The sequence below is a fragment of the Balaenoptera musculus genome, chromosome 6 (genome assembly GCF_009873245.2).
Source record: "Balaenoptera musculus isolate JJ_BM4_2016_0621 chromosome 6, mBalMus1.pri.v3, whole genome shotgun sequence".
In the NCBI taxonomy this organism is placed as follows: Eukaryota; Metazoa; Chordata; class Mammalia; order Artiodactyla; family Balaenopteridae; genus Balaenoptera; species Balaenoptera musculus.
Window position 1 is genome coordinate 111,150,922 of NC_045790.1, and position 19,213 is coordinate 111,170,134.

At 39.8% G+C, this 19,213-nt stretch overlaps 1 protein-coding gene across 4 annotated transcripts in view; it reads left to right on the top strand.

Annotated features, from left to right (window-relative positions):
- NUP214 (nucleoporin 214) overlaps positions 1-19,213 on the top strand; it is a 101,348-nt gene that overhangs the window by 39,983 nt on the left and 42,152 nt on the right. For all 4 annotated transcript variants that reach the window (XM_036854677.1, XM_036854675.1, XM_036854676.1 and 1 more), the window contains 4 exons: positions 3,379-3,639; positions 4,395-4,556; positions 6,431-6,530; positions 18,832-18,907. In XM_036854677.1, the coding sequence (XP_036710572.1) occupies positions 3,379-3,639; positions 4,395-4,556; positions 6,431-6,530; positions 18,832-18,907 (599 nt within the window). The remainder of the gene's footprint in view (positions 1-3,378; positions 3,640-4,394; positions 4,557-6,430; positions 6,531-18,831; positions 18,908-19,213) is intronic.

Consider the following 19,213-nt stretch of genomic DNA (forward strand, 5'->3'; position numbering starts at 1 on the left):
CTAAAGCTGTGCTGTTCAATATGGTAGCCTGTTCAAATTTAAATTAATAAAAATTAAATAAAGTAAAAAATTCAGTTAATCCCAGCAGCCACATTTCAAGTGCTCACTAGGTACATGTGACTAGTGGCTACTGTAATGGGAAATGCAGACGTAGAACATTTCATCATCGCAGAAAGTTCTGCAGTCTGGAGTAGGGGTTGGCAAACTGTTTCTTAAAGAGCTGGATAGTAAATATGTAGTAAATACGTAGTTTCTGTGGTACCTGGTGAACTCTGCCCTTGTAATGGGAGAGCAGCCACAAACTGTACGTAAGCAGATGGGCACGCCTCTGCGTCAGTAAAACTTTGTTTATAAAAGCAAGCAGCTAGCTCGTGGCTGTAGTTTGCTGACCCATGATCTAGAATGTTTTGGCTCTTCTTGGTGCTTTCCATTTCCATATTAATATTATAATTGTCTTATTAAGTTCTACCACCCTCAGCCCTCAATGAGTTGAGATTTTGATTGGGATTGTATTGAATCTCTGAATTGACTTAAAAGAATTGACATTTGTACAGTGTTGATCTTTCATTTCCTAGACATGGCGTATGTTTATTTGGGTCTTTAATTTTTCTGCATGGAGGACATGCACATCTTTTGTTAGATTTATTCCTAAGTTTGATATTTTTGATGCTTTTATAATGAGGGGGGTTTTTTCCTTAAATTTCACTTTATGCTTTATTTTATGTTAGATATAGTATATAGAAATGTACTAGATTTTTTGGTATGTTGACTGAATCTAGCATCTTGGCTAACTCATTTCAAATAATATGTCTGTAGCTATTTCTTGGACTTCCTGTGGAAACAGTTATATCTTCCATGGATATGAACACTTTTGTTTCTGCTTTTTATTTCATTTTCTTACCTTATTTCACTAGCTAGACCCTCCAATGCAGAGTCCAATAAAAGGGGCGAGTAGGCATCCTTGCCTTGATCTCAAAGGGAACACTTTCTGTAGTTCCTTACAAGATATGAGGTTTGCTGCGTCTACTGAGATGATCATGATTTCTGCCCCTTCTCCTTCCTGTTAATGTGGCTTTCTGCCTGTCCTGATCTGAGCTAGCATTTAAGCAGAGTAAGATTCTTTAGGTTTCAGTGGGGCCCCCTTTCTAGTGCCAGGAAGGTAGCTGCATCCTTGATCACAGCAGGAAGCAGCATGTGTCAGCTGCGGAGGCAGCATCATTGGGACAGTTGAGCAGGCCAGGCCTCTGCAAGTGAGCATGGCCATTGCATTTTTCAATTGATGGGTGTTCCTCCACCCAAATCCATTGAATGGCATCAGAAAGATGAAGGAAGGAAACTGAGAGAACCCCCAGGTGGTGTCAGACCTTGGGAGTTAAAGTTATTTCTGTTTTCTATCCAGTTCCTGAAGGTGATGAGTCTGAGTCATCTCTTGTTGCTATTAACTCTCAGGAAGTGGGATTTTAGAGAAATTAGAGCGGTGTGGCCCTAAGAGAGTGTGGGGTTTATATTAGTCTTCTGTGGATGCCGTGTAACAAATTATCACAAATGTAGTGGCTTATAACACCACCTGTTTATAATCTCCCAGTTGTGTGTGTCAGAAGTCCAGGCACAGCATGGCCCTGCTGGGTCCTCTGCTCGGGGCTCACAGGCTGAAGTCAGTGCTGGCTGGTCTGAGCTCTCATCTAAAGGCTCTGGGGAAGATCCTGCCTCTGAGTTATTGGAGTTGTTGGCAGAATTAGGTTCCTTGCAGCTGTAAGACTGAGATCCTCGTTTGCTTTGCTTGTGCCCCCGGCCCTGTTCATCTGCAGTCCAGCAACAGCACATTGAATGCTTCTGTGTCCCCACTTCTGCCACCTCTCTCTGCTTCCTCTTGTGCTTCTTTTCTCTACCTTTAAGGGCTCTTGAGATTTTACACTGGGCCCACCTGGAAAATCCAGGCTAACCTTTCTGTTTTAAGGTCAACTGATGAGTAACCTTAATCGTGTCTGCAAAATCCCTTTGGCCATGTAATATAACCATCTAACAGAACATAACCATGGGTGTGGCGCTGGGGGCAGGGGTCGTGGGGTCAAAATTCTACCTAGCACAGGGTATTTTATATATAACAGAGTCTTGTTCAGAACATGGTCTTTCAAGTCGGATACACGCCAGGTTTGAATTCCGGCTCTACCACTTACCAACTTCGTGACCTTGGGCAAATTACTCAGCCTTTCTAGGCATTAACCATAAAGTCAGATAACAGGAATTTCTAATTTAGATGCTTTGAGCAGTACCTGGTACCAGGTAAGTTCTCAATAAATGTTAACTGCAGTTTTACTGGTGGTGCTGGTGGTTATGGAGGGACTTGCTAAGTGACCCTGCTGCACATTGACCTGCATCAAAACACTTTGGTACAGTGCTGTCCCGTAGGACTTCCTGCAGTGGTGACGATGTTCTGGATCTGTGCTCTCCAGGAGAGCAGTTAAGCTGCGGCTATTGAGCACTTCAAAGGGGGCTGGTGCAACTTAGGATTCCAGATTTTCATTTATTTACTTCACATTACTTTTCATCTAAATAGGCACGCGTGGCTGGTGGCTACCGAATTGACAGTGCAGCCTAGCAGCAGCGCTAGCACGCAGTGTCGGCTTTCACTTGCATTTGTCTATGTTCCGGTTCCATTATGACGAATAAAATCTTGCAGAGTGACGTGCCTATAGGGCAAATAAGTCAGTAAATATTAGCAATACTTTTACATAACTTGAGGAGGAGAGAGGGCTGTTTTCTGTTTGGTTTTGGTTTTTTCCAGTATACAGACAGTAACATGACTTCTGAAATTCACGGTAGAAAGTAACATGGCATATTACCCCATAGTTTATGGAAGGAAAAAAACAGGGACGGTGAAGATTGATTTCAGTGATTTTTTTTTTTAACCTAATTGATTCAAAAGAATGATTAGATTTACGTGGCAGTGTTTGAGACCCTCAGCATTGAGGACATGATGTCTTTTCCAGTTTGCGTTAGGCCTGTTCTCAGAAGTTTATTGTCGGAAAGCAGTGGCAGCACTGGGACTGTTTACTCTGCTCTGGAAGCTTGTCTGTTGCTTTTCTGAGACGGTGTTATTGCCTGTGAACTTCCTGCTTTTACACCAGCATGCATCCCGTCTCTCACCTCACATTTTTTTTGTTTAACAGTCAAAATGTTCTTGTCCTACACAGCTCGGTTTTGCAAAGCCCGTTTGAGCAAAAAGTATCTTTGTTCGCATTCAGCAGCAGCTGCTTCCACTTAAAATAAGTAATAATTAAGTCGATTTATAAATTGGCTATTTCTCTAGCGGCAGTGAAAATTACATAGCTTTTGGACTTGAATTGTCTAAGTTGTGTTTTGTTTTGGGCTTTGTAGCCAGCCTGTCTCGGTCAGCTTTCCTGTGTCAGAGGTATTATGAAGACTTGGATGAAGTCAGCTCAACGTCATCCATTTCCCAGTCTCTGGAAGGTGAAGACACACGGGCATCCTGTAAGGATGATGACGCAGTGGTCCAGGTTCCCCGGCATGCTCCCGTGGTTCGAACGCCTTCCATCCAGCCCAGTCTTTTGCCCCAGGCGACTCCTTTTGCTAAATCTCACCTGATTCATGGTTCGCCAGGTGTGATGGGAACGTCAGGTAAGTAAACAATGAGACAGGAAATGATCTTTTTTCCCTAAGAGATCTCTGACTCCTGAAGGAACTGTAACTGGGTTTTATATTATCACACCCATAACTTATGGGTTCCAGCCCATTTCTATTAATATTCTAGGAATTACAGGACAGATTCAAGAGGTGTGTTCCCCTTGAAAGTGGTTGGTAGGACCTGAGGAAGAGGAGACCCTGCAAGGTTCACAGTTACTGCTTTCCTGTGGAGCACAGCTTGTGCCTTTCACGTCCCACCTCATTTCAGCTCCTCCACTGTAGCCATGTTGTGCCTCAGAGCTCAGCAGCCAGAAAGCTCATTGTCTGTGTTGGCTCGCTGATGGGACCTGTGTTGTGCTGTCACACCTTCAGTTCAGAGCATCAGGACTTTGTATTGCAGTGACTTCTAAGAGGACAAAGCCGGGCATGAGGTACCGGAATGGAGAGATTTTATGAGAGGAGAGCAGGACATTGCTCTGTTTTGGCACAAAAGTTATATCTTGCTCAGTGTCAGAGGAAATGATCATGTGAAGTATTTTCACTAATAGAAGTGGGCAGGCAAATTGCCTGCAGCATCTTTGAAAGATAAAGGTGCCAGCCTGTCAGTTTGCCAGTACTTTTCTGTGTTAGTGCTTAAGGATTTTTAATCTTAACATTTTCCCTGCAACCACACGTGGAGAATTTACCATTTTAATTTTTGTGTTTTCTTCTTCTCTGACCCACTCTCTCAATTTATCTTTTTTCCTCAGTGTCTACACCTGCTAGCAAAATTATTCCCCAAGGGGCTGATAGCACAATGCTTGCAACAAAAACCGTGAAGCATGGCGCCCCTGGCCCTTCCCACCCCATCTCTGCTCCCCAGGCGGCCGCTGCGGCAGCCCTGAGACGGCAGATGGCCAGTCAGGCGCCAGGTAAAAACATCTGTGCAGGGGCTGATGATGAGCTGTCTGAGCCCCAGGCCAGGAGACAGGTGCCAAGAAAGGGCGGGCTCTCTTTGCTGCCCTTCAGAAGAGAAGGCTGATGTGATAGGTCTCTCACCTTTTGGGGGAGAGAGTTCTTTCCTTTTAAGGGGAGGTATTATCTGCAACATTCAGTTAAGTGGGAGATCAGTGGGGTTTTTTGATGGAGTTGTTAATCCCTACTTTTGAATAATGTCTGCTTTAAGCCCAAAATTAATCTTCGCAGTTAGATCACCTAATAACATTAGAGTTGTCTGATGGTATCTTAAGAATCCCAGCCACCCTCTGAGGTGGGTATAAGTGTGCCCATTTTGCTTTTGAGTAATGTAAGGTTTGGAGAGGTGAAGGTCACCTGACCAATACATAACAAAACCCAGATTCCAACCCTGTGTTCTTTGTATCGTAGTACAGCTTTTTCTTAAGACTGCAAATTTAAGATGGAAACTTGACAGATGAAAACTCTAAGGAGCTAATCAGCTTTTGCATTTTGTCAGTGGTTTGTGGCTATCCGGAATTTTCTACATTAAGATTTATAGGTAGTTCGCCTCGGGACCTCAGTTATCACTAGCTATCAATTTTTACAAGCCAGTGGTTCTCATCCAGAGGCTATTTTGCCCCACCCATCTCCCCTCCAACAGTTGGCAGTGTTGCTGGCATTTAGTGGGTAGAGGCCAGGAGTGCTGCAAAAAAAATCCTAAATGCACAAGACAACCCCACAACAAAGGATTATCCAGCCCCAAAATGTCAATAGTGCCAAGGTTGAGAAACTCGGCTATAAATCAAATATTTTTGTTTTAGCTGAATAAAATTATTTTTTAGTTCTATAACTGCTTAGAACACATAGCAATTTAGACTAAAATTTTAAAAGACTAAAAAGACATGATGGTTTTATTTAGACAAAAAAGAATTACCATTATATAATAATAAAAGATTTCTAGGAAAAGTTCAAATATTAAAACCCTTATTAAGCCATCTAAAATAGATATGAAAGAGCAAAAACCGGATAACTTTTTAAGGCACTTTTGAGCTGTCTGAAAAAATAAGAAACCTTTGATGTTTTAAATATTGGTTGGACCAAGCAGAATCTTAGCATTGTGCTGAACAGGCCCAAAATCAAGCTGATTGAGTTGGAAGAGATCTAAGAGCTTTGCTTAGGCCTTCTTAAAAGTTAATTATGAAATATCATTAAGTCTTGGGCTACAGCTTTAAATTGTAAGACACAAAAAAGGAGACGTGAAAGCTGACAAGCCTAAGATAGATAAGTAGATGTCAGGTCAATCCCTGTTGCCATTCCTTAATTCAGGCCTTTTGGCCTCATTTTTCACATTTTATTCATCGTGTCTGTCTCACTAAGGTATGAGCTTCTTTAGACAAGGAACTAGGTTTTAGACATTTTTTTGTATTCCCAGCACCTGAGTCCGACAATAATAAGCTCATGCGAAAGAACGGTTGAATGAAAATGCACGATGGATGGCAGAAGCCCTTAGTCTGAACACTGCTAATCCTCTAGCTCTTTCTGCCCTTATCTAGGGTGAGCCAACAATATGGCAGGTATCTCAGCTCTGCTGTAAAAGCTGGCTAGGGAATTCCTTTTTTCTAAACTAGTACATTTGATTAAATTGCGCAAAGCTTCACCAAATAATTTTTGTGGATGGAGTAGGCCAGGGGTGCTCCACTGAACACAGTGCTGCAGAACAACCTAAATTTCCTTTATATAATAAGTTTGCATTCTGCTTAAGTTTGTGTCCCAGTTATTCATTATACCTGGCTAGAATTTTTGATCCTTTACTGCAATTAATGTGCCTTTCTCTTCTCTATTTAAATAGCTGTCAGTACTTTGACCGAATCAACTTTGAAGAATGTCCCTCAAGTGGTAAATGTGCAGGAATTGAAGAATAATCCTACAGCCCCCTCTGCAGCGATCGGGTATGTTACTACTTTTCCGTGTGTTGAAGCCCGTGAATTATTCTGTAATAGCGGTGAACTGCCTGCAGGGAGCAGCGTTGCCATTGTCAGAGTGTGACTACTTTTCCTGCAGAACTTTAGGTTATAAGAGGGGTGGAGTGGACAGCTAATCTTGGGTACACAGTTGGGTTCTCAGGAGATTGTCCTCTTCAACCGGCAGTAACAGTTGCCTCATAAACCTTCAAAGTCTTGGTGATATAAACTCAGTATGCTGTTTGCCATGTGTAAGTCTACGTAGGATACACATTACGGTTATTAAGTCAGGTAAGGTGTAGGGTTTGATTTTTGATTTTTTTTGTTTTTTAATACTCTTGGGGCTCCTGAGTTGGCACCTCGACTCTAATGCAGACTGTTGATTCTGAAAACCCCGTGATGATCTTGAGACTGACGGTCTCTCCTCCCTTCCTTCCTCTCTCCGGGCATTCCTGTTCTTTCAAGTTTCTCATACCTTTTGTATGAAAAAACAATCTTTTAAAAGGCACCAGCTCTGGAGACTTCTAGCTTGTCTTCCTGCCGTATCTGAGGGCCAGATCATTGCTGCCAGAGCTGACTTTTCTTTTTTTTTTTAAATTAATTTATTAATTTATTTATTTTTGGCTGTGTTGGGTCTTCGTCTCTGCGCGAGGGCTTTCTCCAGTTGCGGCAAGCGGGGGCCACTCTTCATCGCGGTGTGCGGGCCTCTCACTGTCGCGGCCTCTCTTGTTGTGGAGCACAGGCTCCAGACGCGCAGGCTCAGTAGTTGTGGCTCACGGGCCTAGTTGCTCCGCGGCATGTGGGATCCTCCCAGACCAGGGCTCGAACCCGTGTCCCCTGCATTGGCAGACAGATTCTCAACCACTGTGCCACCAGGGAAGCCCCAGAGCTGACTCTTCTTAAGTCTGAATCTGTGTTTAGAATTCAAGTCATTGACTCCGTGTCACTGTTCTGGGCAGCACGATTCATAGAATATGCCTGTGCCCTGTTGCTCTGCGTATTTTGTAGCCAGGAACTCTTCAGTGTGGCTGAAGAGGGAAGAGTTGAGGGCCGTTTCCTCAGTCTGAACGTAGGGATCGTGAGGACCAGTGTCATTCAGGCAGTTGGAGTCTGGTGCCCATTACTAGTCCAGCGGTGAGAAGAACAGCCACAGACCCTGTGTTTTTCCGGTTTGCATGAGCTCTCTCCTACTCCCCTGCCCCCAGGTCAGCTCACTGTTCTGTTTTGGCTTTATCGAGTGGCCCTGCTGCACTAGTCCACTGGCCTCTTTTTTCCACATTGGTCCATTTATCAACACTGCCAGGAATTTCTCAGTTATCTCAGGGCCATACTAACAGCCAAAAACAAGCCTACTCGCTTTCCTATCTTGTAGTGACCTTGAAGCTTTGGTATGCTATTTAGACCAAGATGGCATTTGTGGTCGTTGTGAACTTCTCAAGGGAAAGAACTGTGCATTAGAGTTTGGGAATTATAGCCAGATTCCTAGTGTAGGGTAGGCAAAGAAAAGCCACTGCAAGGCAGAATATTACATAAGACAGGAAAATCCAGCTTAACAGTGAAAGAAATATGGTCTGATATTTCTCAGATATTTTAGCTGTTAACCATGTGTGAGAAGCACCTATTGGTGATTTCCTTTATCTTGTCTCAGGCTTTGTTTCCCTCCAAGGTTCATCTGAGTTAATCATTGATAAGGGCTTTGTTAAAGGAGCAATGCTGAATTTGCCCTTTTTTCTGACTTAAGAAAAATAGACACAAAAGTTAAAAAGGAATCGAAGAAACTCTCTTCCTTTCCCCACAGAATTGGAGTCTGGTGCAGTTATTTAACCTGTAAGCCCAGCGTGGTGCCTGGAATGCAGTTCCTTTTTAATAACCACTTGTTGAATAATAGGTGGATCTAAGCATAACTGACAAGTGGAAATTGGTATTTACCGCCTCCCCCAAGAAGCAAGCTTGAGAGGGAATTACATTCATTATAAAATTACTTTCAGATTCTCTTAAGCAGTAGTTTGGTAAGTGTATTTTAAATATTTAATTTTGCATTTAACTTTTTCTGAGTAATATCTTAAAGAGATTTATTATAAGATGAGCTTACACATTTCTTGCAAATCAGAACTACAGTGAGGTATCACCTCACACGGTCAGAATGGCCATCATCAAAAAATCTACAAACAGTAAATGCTGGAGAGGGTGTGCAGAAAAGGCAACTCTCCTACACTGTGAGTGGGAATGTAAATTGGTTACAGCCACTATGGAGAACAGTATGGAGGCTCCTTCAAAAACTAAAAACAGAACTACCATATGACCCAGCAATCCCACTACTGGGCATATACCCGGAGAAAACCATAATTCAAAAAGATACATGCACCCCAGTGTTCACTGAAGCACTATTTACAATAGCCAAGACATGGAAGCAACCTAAATGTCTATCGACAGAGGAATGGATAAAGAAGATGTGGTACATATATACAATGGGATATTACTCAGCCATAAAAAAGAACAAAATAATGCCATTTGCAGCAGCGTGAATGAACCTAGAGATTGTCATACTGAGTGAAGTAAGTCAGACGCAGAAAGGCAAATATCATATGATATCACTTATATGTGGAATCTAAAAAAAAAAAAGGGTACAAATGAACTTAACAAGACAGAAATAGAGTCATGGAGGTAGAAAACAAACTTATGGTTACCAGGGGATAAGGGGGGGAGCAATAAATTGGGAGACTAGGACTGACATATACACACTACTATGTATGAAATAGATAACTAATAAGAACCTGCTGTATAGCACAGGGAACTCTACTCAATACTCTGTAATGGCCTATATGGGAAAAGAATCTAAAAAAAAAAGAGGAGTGGATATATGTGTATGTATAACCGATTCACTTTGCTCTACGCCTGAAACTAACACAACATTGTAAATCAACTATACTCCAATAAAAACTTTAAAACAAAAGCAAACAAACAAAAAAGATGAGCTTACACATTTCTGTCGTTGGTATATCTTATGTTCATTGGCCTCATCCCTTATATTCATCTCCTGTTTTCAGGAAGAGGGTTTATCTGGAGCAAACCCATGGCTATCTAAACTCCTCTCCAGTGCTCAGTCACTTGATTCATCAGGTTCCTAAGGGGTGTCTGCCATGAGCATGATAACACCCTGGGTATTTGGGATCCAGTAGTGAGTAAGACATACCAGGTCCCCGCTTTCACGGCACTTAGATCTTAGCAAGAAGACAGCCACTAAATGACCCATTACATCGACAGTTCTCTAACTGCAGTATAATGAGTTGGATGAAGGAGACGTACAAGGTGCTAAGAAGGCACACAGTGAGGCCATCTGGTTGAATCTGGGGCTGATGAGGAGGTTGGGAAGGAAAAGGTGTTTTAGCTGAAAGTTGAGCAGTGACCAGAAGATGCCAGGCAGAGTGGAGAGAAGATTGTTATAAACAGAGGGTGCAGGATGTGTAAAAGCCCAGACCTGGGAAAGGACAGAGCATGTTTGAGGTGAAGGTGAAAGAAGGCCAGTATATCTAGAGACCTGGCAGGAAATGGAGGATGAAGAAAGCAGGGCCGAATGAGGTTAGAAATACGGTGGGATTTTTGGTTGGTTGGGTTTTTTTCCGAAGCACACCGGATAGATCATTCCTTTCAGGAATTTTGGCATTCGTTTATTCATTCTTTCTACAGATACTTAATGAGCATTTCCTATATGCCACACACTGTTCTAGGTGCCGGGGATAAAGCAGTTAACAAAACAGATTCCCAAAACCCCCCAAACCCTGCCCTTGTCACAGAGAGACAAATGGTACGTAAAATATATAGTATTTTAGGTGGTGATAGGTATGATGGAGAAAATTAAAGCAGAGAAGGGGTTTAGGGACTGTTGTCTGGACATGGGTTGCAATTTTAAATAGGAACAAGGAAGGCGCTATTCATACATGGCTAATGACTAAAATATCTCAGAAATATCAGACCATATTTCTTTCACCATTAAGCTGGATTCTCCCGTCTTATGTAATATTTTGCCTTGCAGTGGCTTTTGACACTTAACATTTGAATAAAGACCAAAGACCAGAGAGCAGGTCGCATGAATATCCTAAGGAAGAAAGCCCCAAGCACCAGGCCTGTAGTGAGAGCATGTCTGGCAGGTTCAGGAAGGAGCCAGACAGCCACTGGTGGCTGGAGGGAGAGGGAGAGCGGGGCCGGGGCCCGGGATTACAGGTCCTGTAACATCTGGTAAGCCTTGGTCAGGACCTGGCTGACCAATGGATATTGAGCAAACTGATCTGATTTATGTTTCCTTTATTAAAAGCAATTTTAGCAATTTTTTAAAATATTGGGGCATAATTAACACACAGTAGAATTCACCTTTTTTTAGTGTAAAATTCCATGAGCTTTGATAAATGCAGACAGGTCTTTTGGCCTATGGTTTTAGCAGGAAGCTTCTGGTTCTTATATTGAGAACAGATGAAAAGGGCTGGAGTGAGGAATGGTAGAAACAGGGAGAACAGTTCGGAAGCTTTTTTTTTTTTAAATTGTGGTAAAATATATGTATAACAAAATTTATTAATTTAACCATTTTTAAGTGTACAGTTCAGTGACATTAAGTACATTTACAGTGTTGTGTAACCTTCACTACTGTTTCCAGAACTTTTTCATTATCTCATACAGAAACTGTAGCCATTAAATAGTAACTCTTTACTCCCCCTTCCCTCTAGTGTCTGGTAGCCTTTATTCTACTTTCTGTCTCTAAGAATTTGCCTGTTCTAGGTACATCATATAAGTAGAATCATACAGTATTTGTCCTTTTGTGTCTGGCTTATTTCACTCGAATTTTCGAGATTTATCCGTGTTGTAGCGTATGTCAGAATTTCATTCCTTTTATGGCTGAATAATATTCCATTGTATGCCTATGTCCTATTTTACTTATCCATTCATCTGTAAGTTGACATGGGTGTTTCCCCTCTTCTTGTACAAGTATCTGTTGGAGTCCCTGCTTTCAGTTATTTGGGGTAATGTTTTAGGAGTGGAATTGCTAGATCATATGGTAATTCTGCATTTAGCTTTTTGAGCTAAACGTAGTTCAAACTGTTTTCCAAAGCAGCTGCACCATTTTACATTCCCAGTAGCAATGTATGAGGTTCCAACTTCTCCACATCCTCACTAATATTTGTTATCGTCCATCTTTTTGATTATAGCTATCCTAATGGGTGTTACATGGTATCTCCTTGTGGTTTTGATATGCATTTCCCTTATGACTAATGAATGATAATTGGGTGTCTATTCATGTGCTTATTGGCCATTTGTATCTTCTTTAGAGAAATGTCTATTTAGATCCTTTGCCTGTTTTTTAATTGGGTTATTTATCTTAATTGTTGAGGTGTCATATTCTTTATGTAATCTAGATTCAAGTCCCTTATCAGATACATGATTTGTGAATATGTTTTCCCATTCTTTGCGTAGTTTTCACTTTCTTGATAGTGTCCTTTGGAACAACAAAGTTTTTAATTTTGATGAAATTCAGTTTATTTTTTTCTTTTGTTGCTTGTGCTATAGGTGTCTTACATATAGGTATGTGTTTAAGAAACCATTGCTTAATCCAAGATCATAAAGATTTACTCCTGTGTTTTCTTCTAAGTTTTATTGTTTGAGTCTCACATTTAGGTCTTTGATCTGTTTTGAGTTAATTTTTGTAAATAGTGTGACTTTGTGGTCCAACATCTTTCTTTTGCATGTGGATATTCAGTTATCCCAGCACCATTTGCAGAAAAGACTCTTTTTTTTCCCCCTTTGAATTGTCTTGGTGCCCTTGTCAGATTGATCGGTTTTCTAATGTTAAACCAATTGTTGGTAATGATGTATTGTCCTTTTTTTATATATGGTTGGATTCAATTTGCTAAAATTTTGGTAAGAATTTTTTCATGTCTTAATGAGGGATATTGGTCTGTAGATTTTGGTTTTTTGTAATATCTCTGTTTCATTTTGGTATCAGAGTAATGCTAGCCTTACAGAAGGAGTTGGGGAGTGTTCCTTTTCAGTTTCCTAGAAGAGTTTATGTAGATTTGTTATTATTTCATCCTTAAGTGTTTGGTAGAATTCACCACTGAAGTCATTTTGGCTTGGAAATTTCAGTTTCTTTAGTAGATATAGGACTATTCAGCTTATCCACTTCTTGAGTGAACTTTGGTAGTTTGTGTCTTCCAAGAAATTTGTTCATTTCATTTGAGTTGTCGAATTTATTGGCAAGACGTCTTTTGTAATAGTCACTGATTATCATCCTTTTAATGTGGATAGAATTCATAATGATTTCACGTCCCTCTTTCCTGTTAGTGGTAATTTGTGTCTTTTTTTCCCTCATCAGTCTAGCTAGAGGTTTATCAATTTTATTGATCTCAAAGAAACCAGCTTTTGGTTTCATTGATTTTTTTTTTCCTATTACTTTTTTACTTGGTCTTTATTATTTCATTTTCCTGCTTACTTTGGGTTTTATTTACTCTTCTTTTTTCTGGTTTCTTAAGGTAGAAGCTAATGTCATTGATTTGAGACTGTTCTTTTCTAATACAGGCATTTTAGTGCTATAAATTTCCCTTAAGAATTGCTTTGGCTACATCCCACAGATTTTGTATATGTTATTTTTCATTTTCATTCAGTTCAAAATACTTTTGTTTTTTTTTATACTTATGGATTATTTTAAAGTGTGTTATTTAGTTTCTAAATAACTGGACATTGTCTAGATATCTTTTTGTTATTGATTTTCAATTTAATTATTGTGGTCAGAAAACATGCTTTGTATGACTTGAACTCTTTAGATTTATTCAGACTTCTTTTATGGCCCATAACTGGGATCAGCAAGGTTTTTTTTTTAAGGGCCGTATAGTAAATATTTTAAGTTTGTGGGACATATAGTCTCTGTCTCAACTACTCAACTCTGCCATTGCAGCCTGAACGCAGCTGTAGACAAACTGTAAATGAATGGGCATGGGCTTTGTTAGAGTAAAACTTTATTTACAAAAACAGGCAGCTGGTCTTTGGTCTGTAGTGTGCCAGTCCCTGACCTAGAATATCAATCATCTTGGTACATGTTCTGTGTGCACTTGAAGAGAACATGTATTCTACTCTTGTTGGTTGGAGTGTTCTATAAATGTCAATTAAGTTAAGGTGGTTGATAGCGATAATTTTCTGTCTGCTTGTTCCATCAATTAATGAGAATGGTGTTGGTATTTTCAACTATAGTTGTGGATTTATTTTCCTTACAGTTCTATCAGTTTTTGCTTCATGTTGAAGTTCTGTTATTAGTTGCATAAATGTTTAGGATTGTTACATACTCTTGATGAAATGACCCAGTTTGTCATTACAAAATAACTCTCTTTCTCCCTTGTAAGATTAATTGCTCTGAAATCTACTTTCTCCTATGTTAATGTAGCCAGTCCAGCTTTCTTTGTTTAGTGCTAGTGTGGTATAGCTTTTTTTTCCTTCCTTCTATTTTAGACCTAGCTTGTGTCTTTATATTTAAAATGGGTTTCTTGTAGACAGCATGTAGTTGCATCTTTTTTTTTTAAATCCAATCTGACAGTCTATGACTTTTAATTGGAGTACTTAGGTCATTTACATTTAATGTGATTATTAACATGTTTGGGTTTTAATCTGTTATATTGCTATTTGTTTTCCGTCTGTCCCATTTGTCCTGTGTTCCATTTTCCCTCTTTTTCTGCCTTCTTTTGGATTGAGTGATTTTTTTTATGATTCTGTTTTATCTTTTTCCTTGGCTTATTAGCTATAACTCTGTTATTTAAGTAGTTGCATTAGGGTTTATAGTACACATCTTTAACTTATCACAGTCTATCTTCAAGTGTGATTATACTGTTAAAATATAGTAAAAGAATCTATAACAGTATTCTTCTATTTCTCCCCTCCCCACCTTTGTACTATTGTTGTTGTATATTTTCCTTCTACCTATGTTATAAACCCCATGATATGTTGTTATAAATAGTTGATTATCTTTTAAACAGAACTAAATAAGAAGAAAAATATCTTTTCTTTTCCCATATAGTTATCATTCCTGATGTTCTTCATTCCTTTGTTCAGTCCCAGGTTTCCATCCGGTATGATTTTCCTTCTGCTCAGGGACTTCTTTAACATTTCTTCAGGTTTAGATCTGAATTCTTCCATCTTTTGTGTGTCTTCCAGAGTCTTTATTTCATCTTTGTTTTTGAAAGATATTTTTCCTAAGTAAGGAATTTTAGGTTGACCGTTTTTTCCTTCACTGACTTAAAGATGTTGCCCCACTTTAAAAATAATAACTATAGTAATTACCATAACCTTAAAAAAAACTTTCATTCTTTTATTTTTCTTACTACAAATGTTCATTGTAGATAGTATGAAAATCTCAGATAGTTAAAAAAGAACAAAATTTAAATTACCTTTATTCCCACTGCAAATGTTTAATCACTGTTTACATGTCTCTTCATCTTTATTCCACGAAAATTTAGTTTTTTAAAGTAAAATTTGGAGGGAGTTCCCTGGTGCTCTAGTGGCTAGGATTCCGCATTTTGACTGCCGTGGCCCGGTTCAGTCCCTGGTCAGGGAACTGAGATACCGCAAGCTGCACGGCGTGGGCAAATAAATAGATAAAGTAAAATCTGAATACATGCTGCTTTGTAACCTCTCAGCTTAATCATGAAACTTAATTGTTAACATTTTTCCATGTCATTATAAATTCTTAACAATCCTGTTTTCATATTTAATATAGGTCTTTTTTAAAGCTCTAATGCAGTTCCAACTTGCATTATTTAAGTTACTTGGCACCTAGACACACGTGCAAAAACTACAGTTTGATTTAGCAGACTTTTAGATGATATTTTGGAAAGCATTTGAGTCTTCAAAGACATAAAATTTACCAATAGGGGACAACAGTTGGTGGTAACAAGACATAAGAAACTCCTAAAAGTGAACTGATAGCTTTTTTTTTCTCTACTGACTGATATGCAGGGATGTGCTTCTTATGTTGTTACCAACAATGCTAAAATAATTTGACACTTAGATAATTTTGCATGCTTGCAGCCATATCTGTTGGATAAATTCTCAGTTTTAGGCCTGCTGAGGCAAAGGAGATACCCATATATGTGAGTGTATATATATACATATAATTTTTATAATTGTCGTCAACTTTCTCTCAGTAGAGCTTATACCAATTTCCCCTTCCCACAAGCAGTGTATGACAATCTGGTTCCCCATATCTTTGCCAAGATTATCAAACTTTAGGATTACTACAGTCTGATAGGTGGAAAAATGAACTGAGAGCTTTTGTTTCAATATCTTCTATTATTTTCTTTTTCTCTCCTGATTTATTTGTTCAGTTGCTCTTGATAAGTAGTCCTGTCTCCTTACTTGCTTCACCTTTAAATAATTACAAAAAATTCATAGCTCATTAAATAGTTAACTTTAGCAGCTTTCACAGTTTAGATCCACTGTGTCATATGTGACTATATGAAAAGATATACATGATAATGATTAAGACTTACCAAAATAAAACATAACCAACTCTGTTGTTTTTTAAGCTCTTTAAAATGTTGAAATAGGTAGAAGAATGAGTAGTTGGCCCCTTTCACAACAATAGTATGAATATTTACCTTGTTAAAGTTCATTAAAGTTTAAGGGACCACTAAGAAAGGGCCTAGGCAACATTTTAATGCTTCACGATCTTAACTCAATTTTATCATTGTGTGTAGAGTACACAGCCCTCGAATGTGTGTGCGTTAGCCTGCCTACGTCGGCAGGCAGTGCTGATAGGGTGTGGCAAAGAAAACAAAAAAATGGTTTTCCTGTGTTCAAGGCAGTGTTTGAATGAGATTTGTTGTGACATTTTTTGATGTTTATCATACTTGATATGTTCACTTCCACTTGTGTATTAACTTTTATCAGGATGGTCTGGATAATGGAGAGTCGGAGAACTTAAGTTCTGTTGCAGTTGTTTTTCTCCAAGAACCTAATTTTACTACTCTTAGTGACCTGTGTAGCTCCATTCCTCCTTTCTAAAGCAGTGCCCTAGTGTTGGCAGTAGTATCAATGTCATTTGTAGACTCATGTAGTAAATATATGTGACAGTGCCATTTTCTGCCTGTGGTCCTTTGATTTCTGTTTTCAACTGTGGAACAGAACATTTCAAATGAATTTCCAGTGATCTCTTTTCAGGTCCATACTGCTAGAAAGTAGAATACAGTCATCCAAAATATGATAATTCCAAGTTTAGTATTTCCATCTTCTCTTGAACATTTCTAGCTGTTGATTTCCATTGTTTTGGTTCATAGTCACGCACAAGTCTTTGAAGACGTTTGTTTGGTAGTATACTGTTCTTTTCTGTTTGTGCTCTTGGATCATGGTGGGTCCGATTTAGTCAGTAGGTTTGTTAGCTGATTGCACTGAGCAGCATTTCTCTGCAGGGTTGTCATATGGCCCGGTGTGTAAGTACTGTGAATCCTAATTTTGTGTGTTTGGGGATTTAGGACATCCAAGAGATTTATAGCATTATCACAAGTAAATAGAACAATAATTACACTCAGTCTGCTTCATGCATGATTTAATTTACCGTCATGTCGTAACTAAGTTTAGGGTGGAAAAAATGTTCTAAAATTGGGTGAATTGCTGCTTTTCTTTTTATTTGTAGTTTCTTTTTTGCTTATCTTTAAGAAAGCATGAAAGATTTTCATTGCCCTCGTGACTCGCCTGAGCTGCAGCCATTTTTCCACCTAAGTCTGCTGTGTCCGCCCAGGGATTTCTCAGTCCCAGCATCTCACTCACACATTCCTTTTCTCGTTGGAGAGTCAGCAGATGAGGGGAGCAGTGTCCCTGCGTACCTGTTTGGTAGAACATCTCAGGGGAACAGGGGTGTGTCTCTTCAGAGAGGCGCACATTTACAGCTGCTTCTCTCTTCAGTAGGAAAATAAAGAGGTTCTGTTTCATTGAACATAACTGCCTTTTTTCTTCTCTCTGAATCTAATAAAGTTTGGGAAGGTTCCTGTATTATTCCACGAGAGTATCCTGAGGTGACTGTAAGATTATTAAAATGTTTGATAATTTTTTTCTATGAGGCATGGGCTTATTTTTGTCTTTCCTCTTCCGAGTTAATCTTTCGATGGAAAATTATTAATTCTCCCTAAATGAGAGTTCTGAAAAATAAAACCAGGTCCTACAATTGCTATTCCTATGCATACTAGTCAAAGTAGCTCTGCACTGAGGACAGATACATTGATGGAAAGAATTGCTCCCAGGAGCCAAGTATAGAGCTTTGCGTTAAACAGGTGATTTTTTTCCATCACATATTAACACTAAGTAATTATTGAAATAACAGTTCCCTGCTTACTGTGTTCAGGGGTAACAAAAGATGGTGAGAACTCTTTCTACACACACTGGATGCACTTTTCATACCACAGCAGAAGTGCAGGTCGGGAACGGAACCGTGGTATGTTTGACTCTCTTTTTTTTTTTTTTTTTTTTTTTTTTTTTAACTTTATTTATTTATTTATTTTTGGCTGTGTTGGGTCTTCGTTTCTGTGCGAGGGCTTTCTCCAGTTGCGGAGAGCGGGGGCCACTCTTCATCGCAGTGCGCGGGCCTCTCACTGTCGCGGCCTCTCCCGTTGCGGAGCACAGGCTCCAGACGCGCAGGCTCAGTGGTTGTGGCTCACGGGCTTAGTTGCTCCGCGGCATGTGGGATCTTCCCACACCAGGGCTCGAACCCGGTTCCCCTGCATTGGCAGGCAGATTCTTAACCACTGCGCCACCAGGGAAGCCCTGTTTGACTCTCTTGTGTGCTGACATCATGAGCGCTGGGCTCCCAGGGCTGGTTGCTGTGAGAAGCTGAGATCTCTTCTTTGAGCCAGATCGTATACATCCCATAGATCCTGTTGCACATTTTCTCAGGCTTGGAAAACAGAATCAGGAATTCCCCACGTGGTCCGGAATGGCGGTGGGTGTTGGGGAGGAGGTGCAGAAGGCTGAGTCTCCAGATAAGAAAGGGATCTGCTTCTGAATATTCATAACTTTTTCCTTAGGATTGCAGGAAGAAAATTCATTTTAAGGTCACTGCTTTGACTTTTATGCTAAAGACCCAAATTTCATTTAAAGAATTTATTCTTCAATCCGAAAAATGTCAAATGACTTTGATTAGGGTCCCAGACATCTATATTCTACCCCAAAATTGATATTATTTTTTGCACAGAAGGTTGGCTCAAGGATGAATGTGATTTACACCCAGTCATGCCTTTCTCTTGGGCATATGCTTTGTGTTTTTCAGTTCTTCAGTGCCGTACTCTGCAGCCAAAACACCGCACCCGATGTTGACCCCAGCGGCTGCTAACCAAGCTAAGCAGGTAAATTGCTGATTGTGGCTTTGCTGACGTGACGTGCAGTGACTGTCTTTGTAACTGAAGACAATACTGTACTAAGCCCTCTTGTTGTTTAAATGAACTATAAGTCTGACAAAGACCGAAGACAATACTGTACTAAGCCCTCTTGTTGTTTAAATGAACTATAAGTCTGACAAAGACCTGTGATCCTTTCCCCACAATTTATGCCAGTCTTGACCTAGTAGGTCAGTTAGGACCTGATACTGTCTCTGTAGGCCATGTGACATTCTGCACCTGGTAATCTTGGGTCATAATTCTATCTTTGTATGG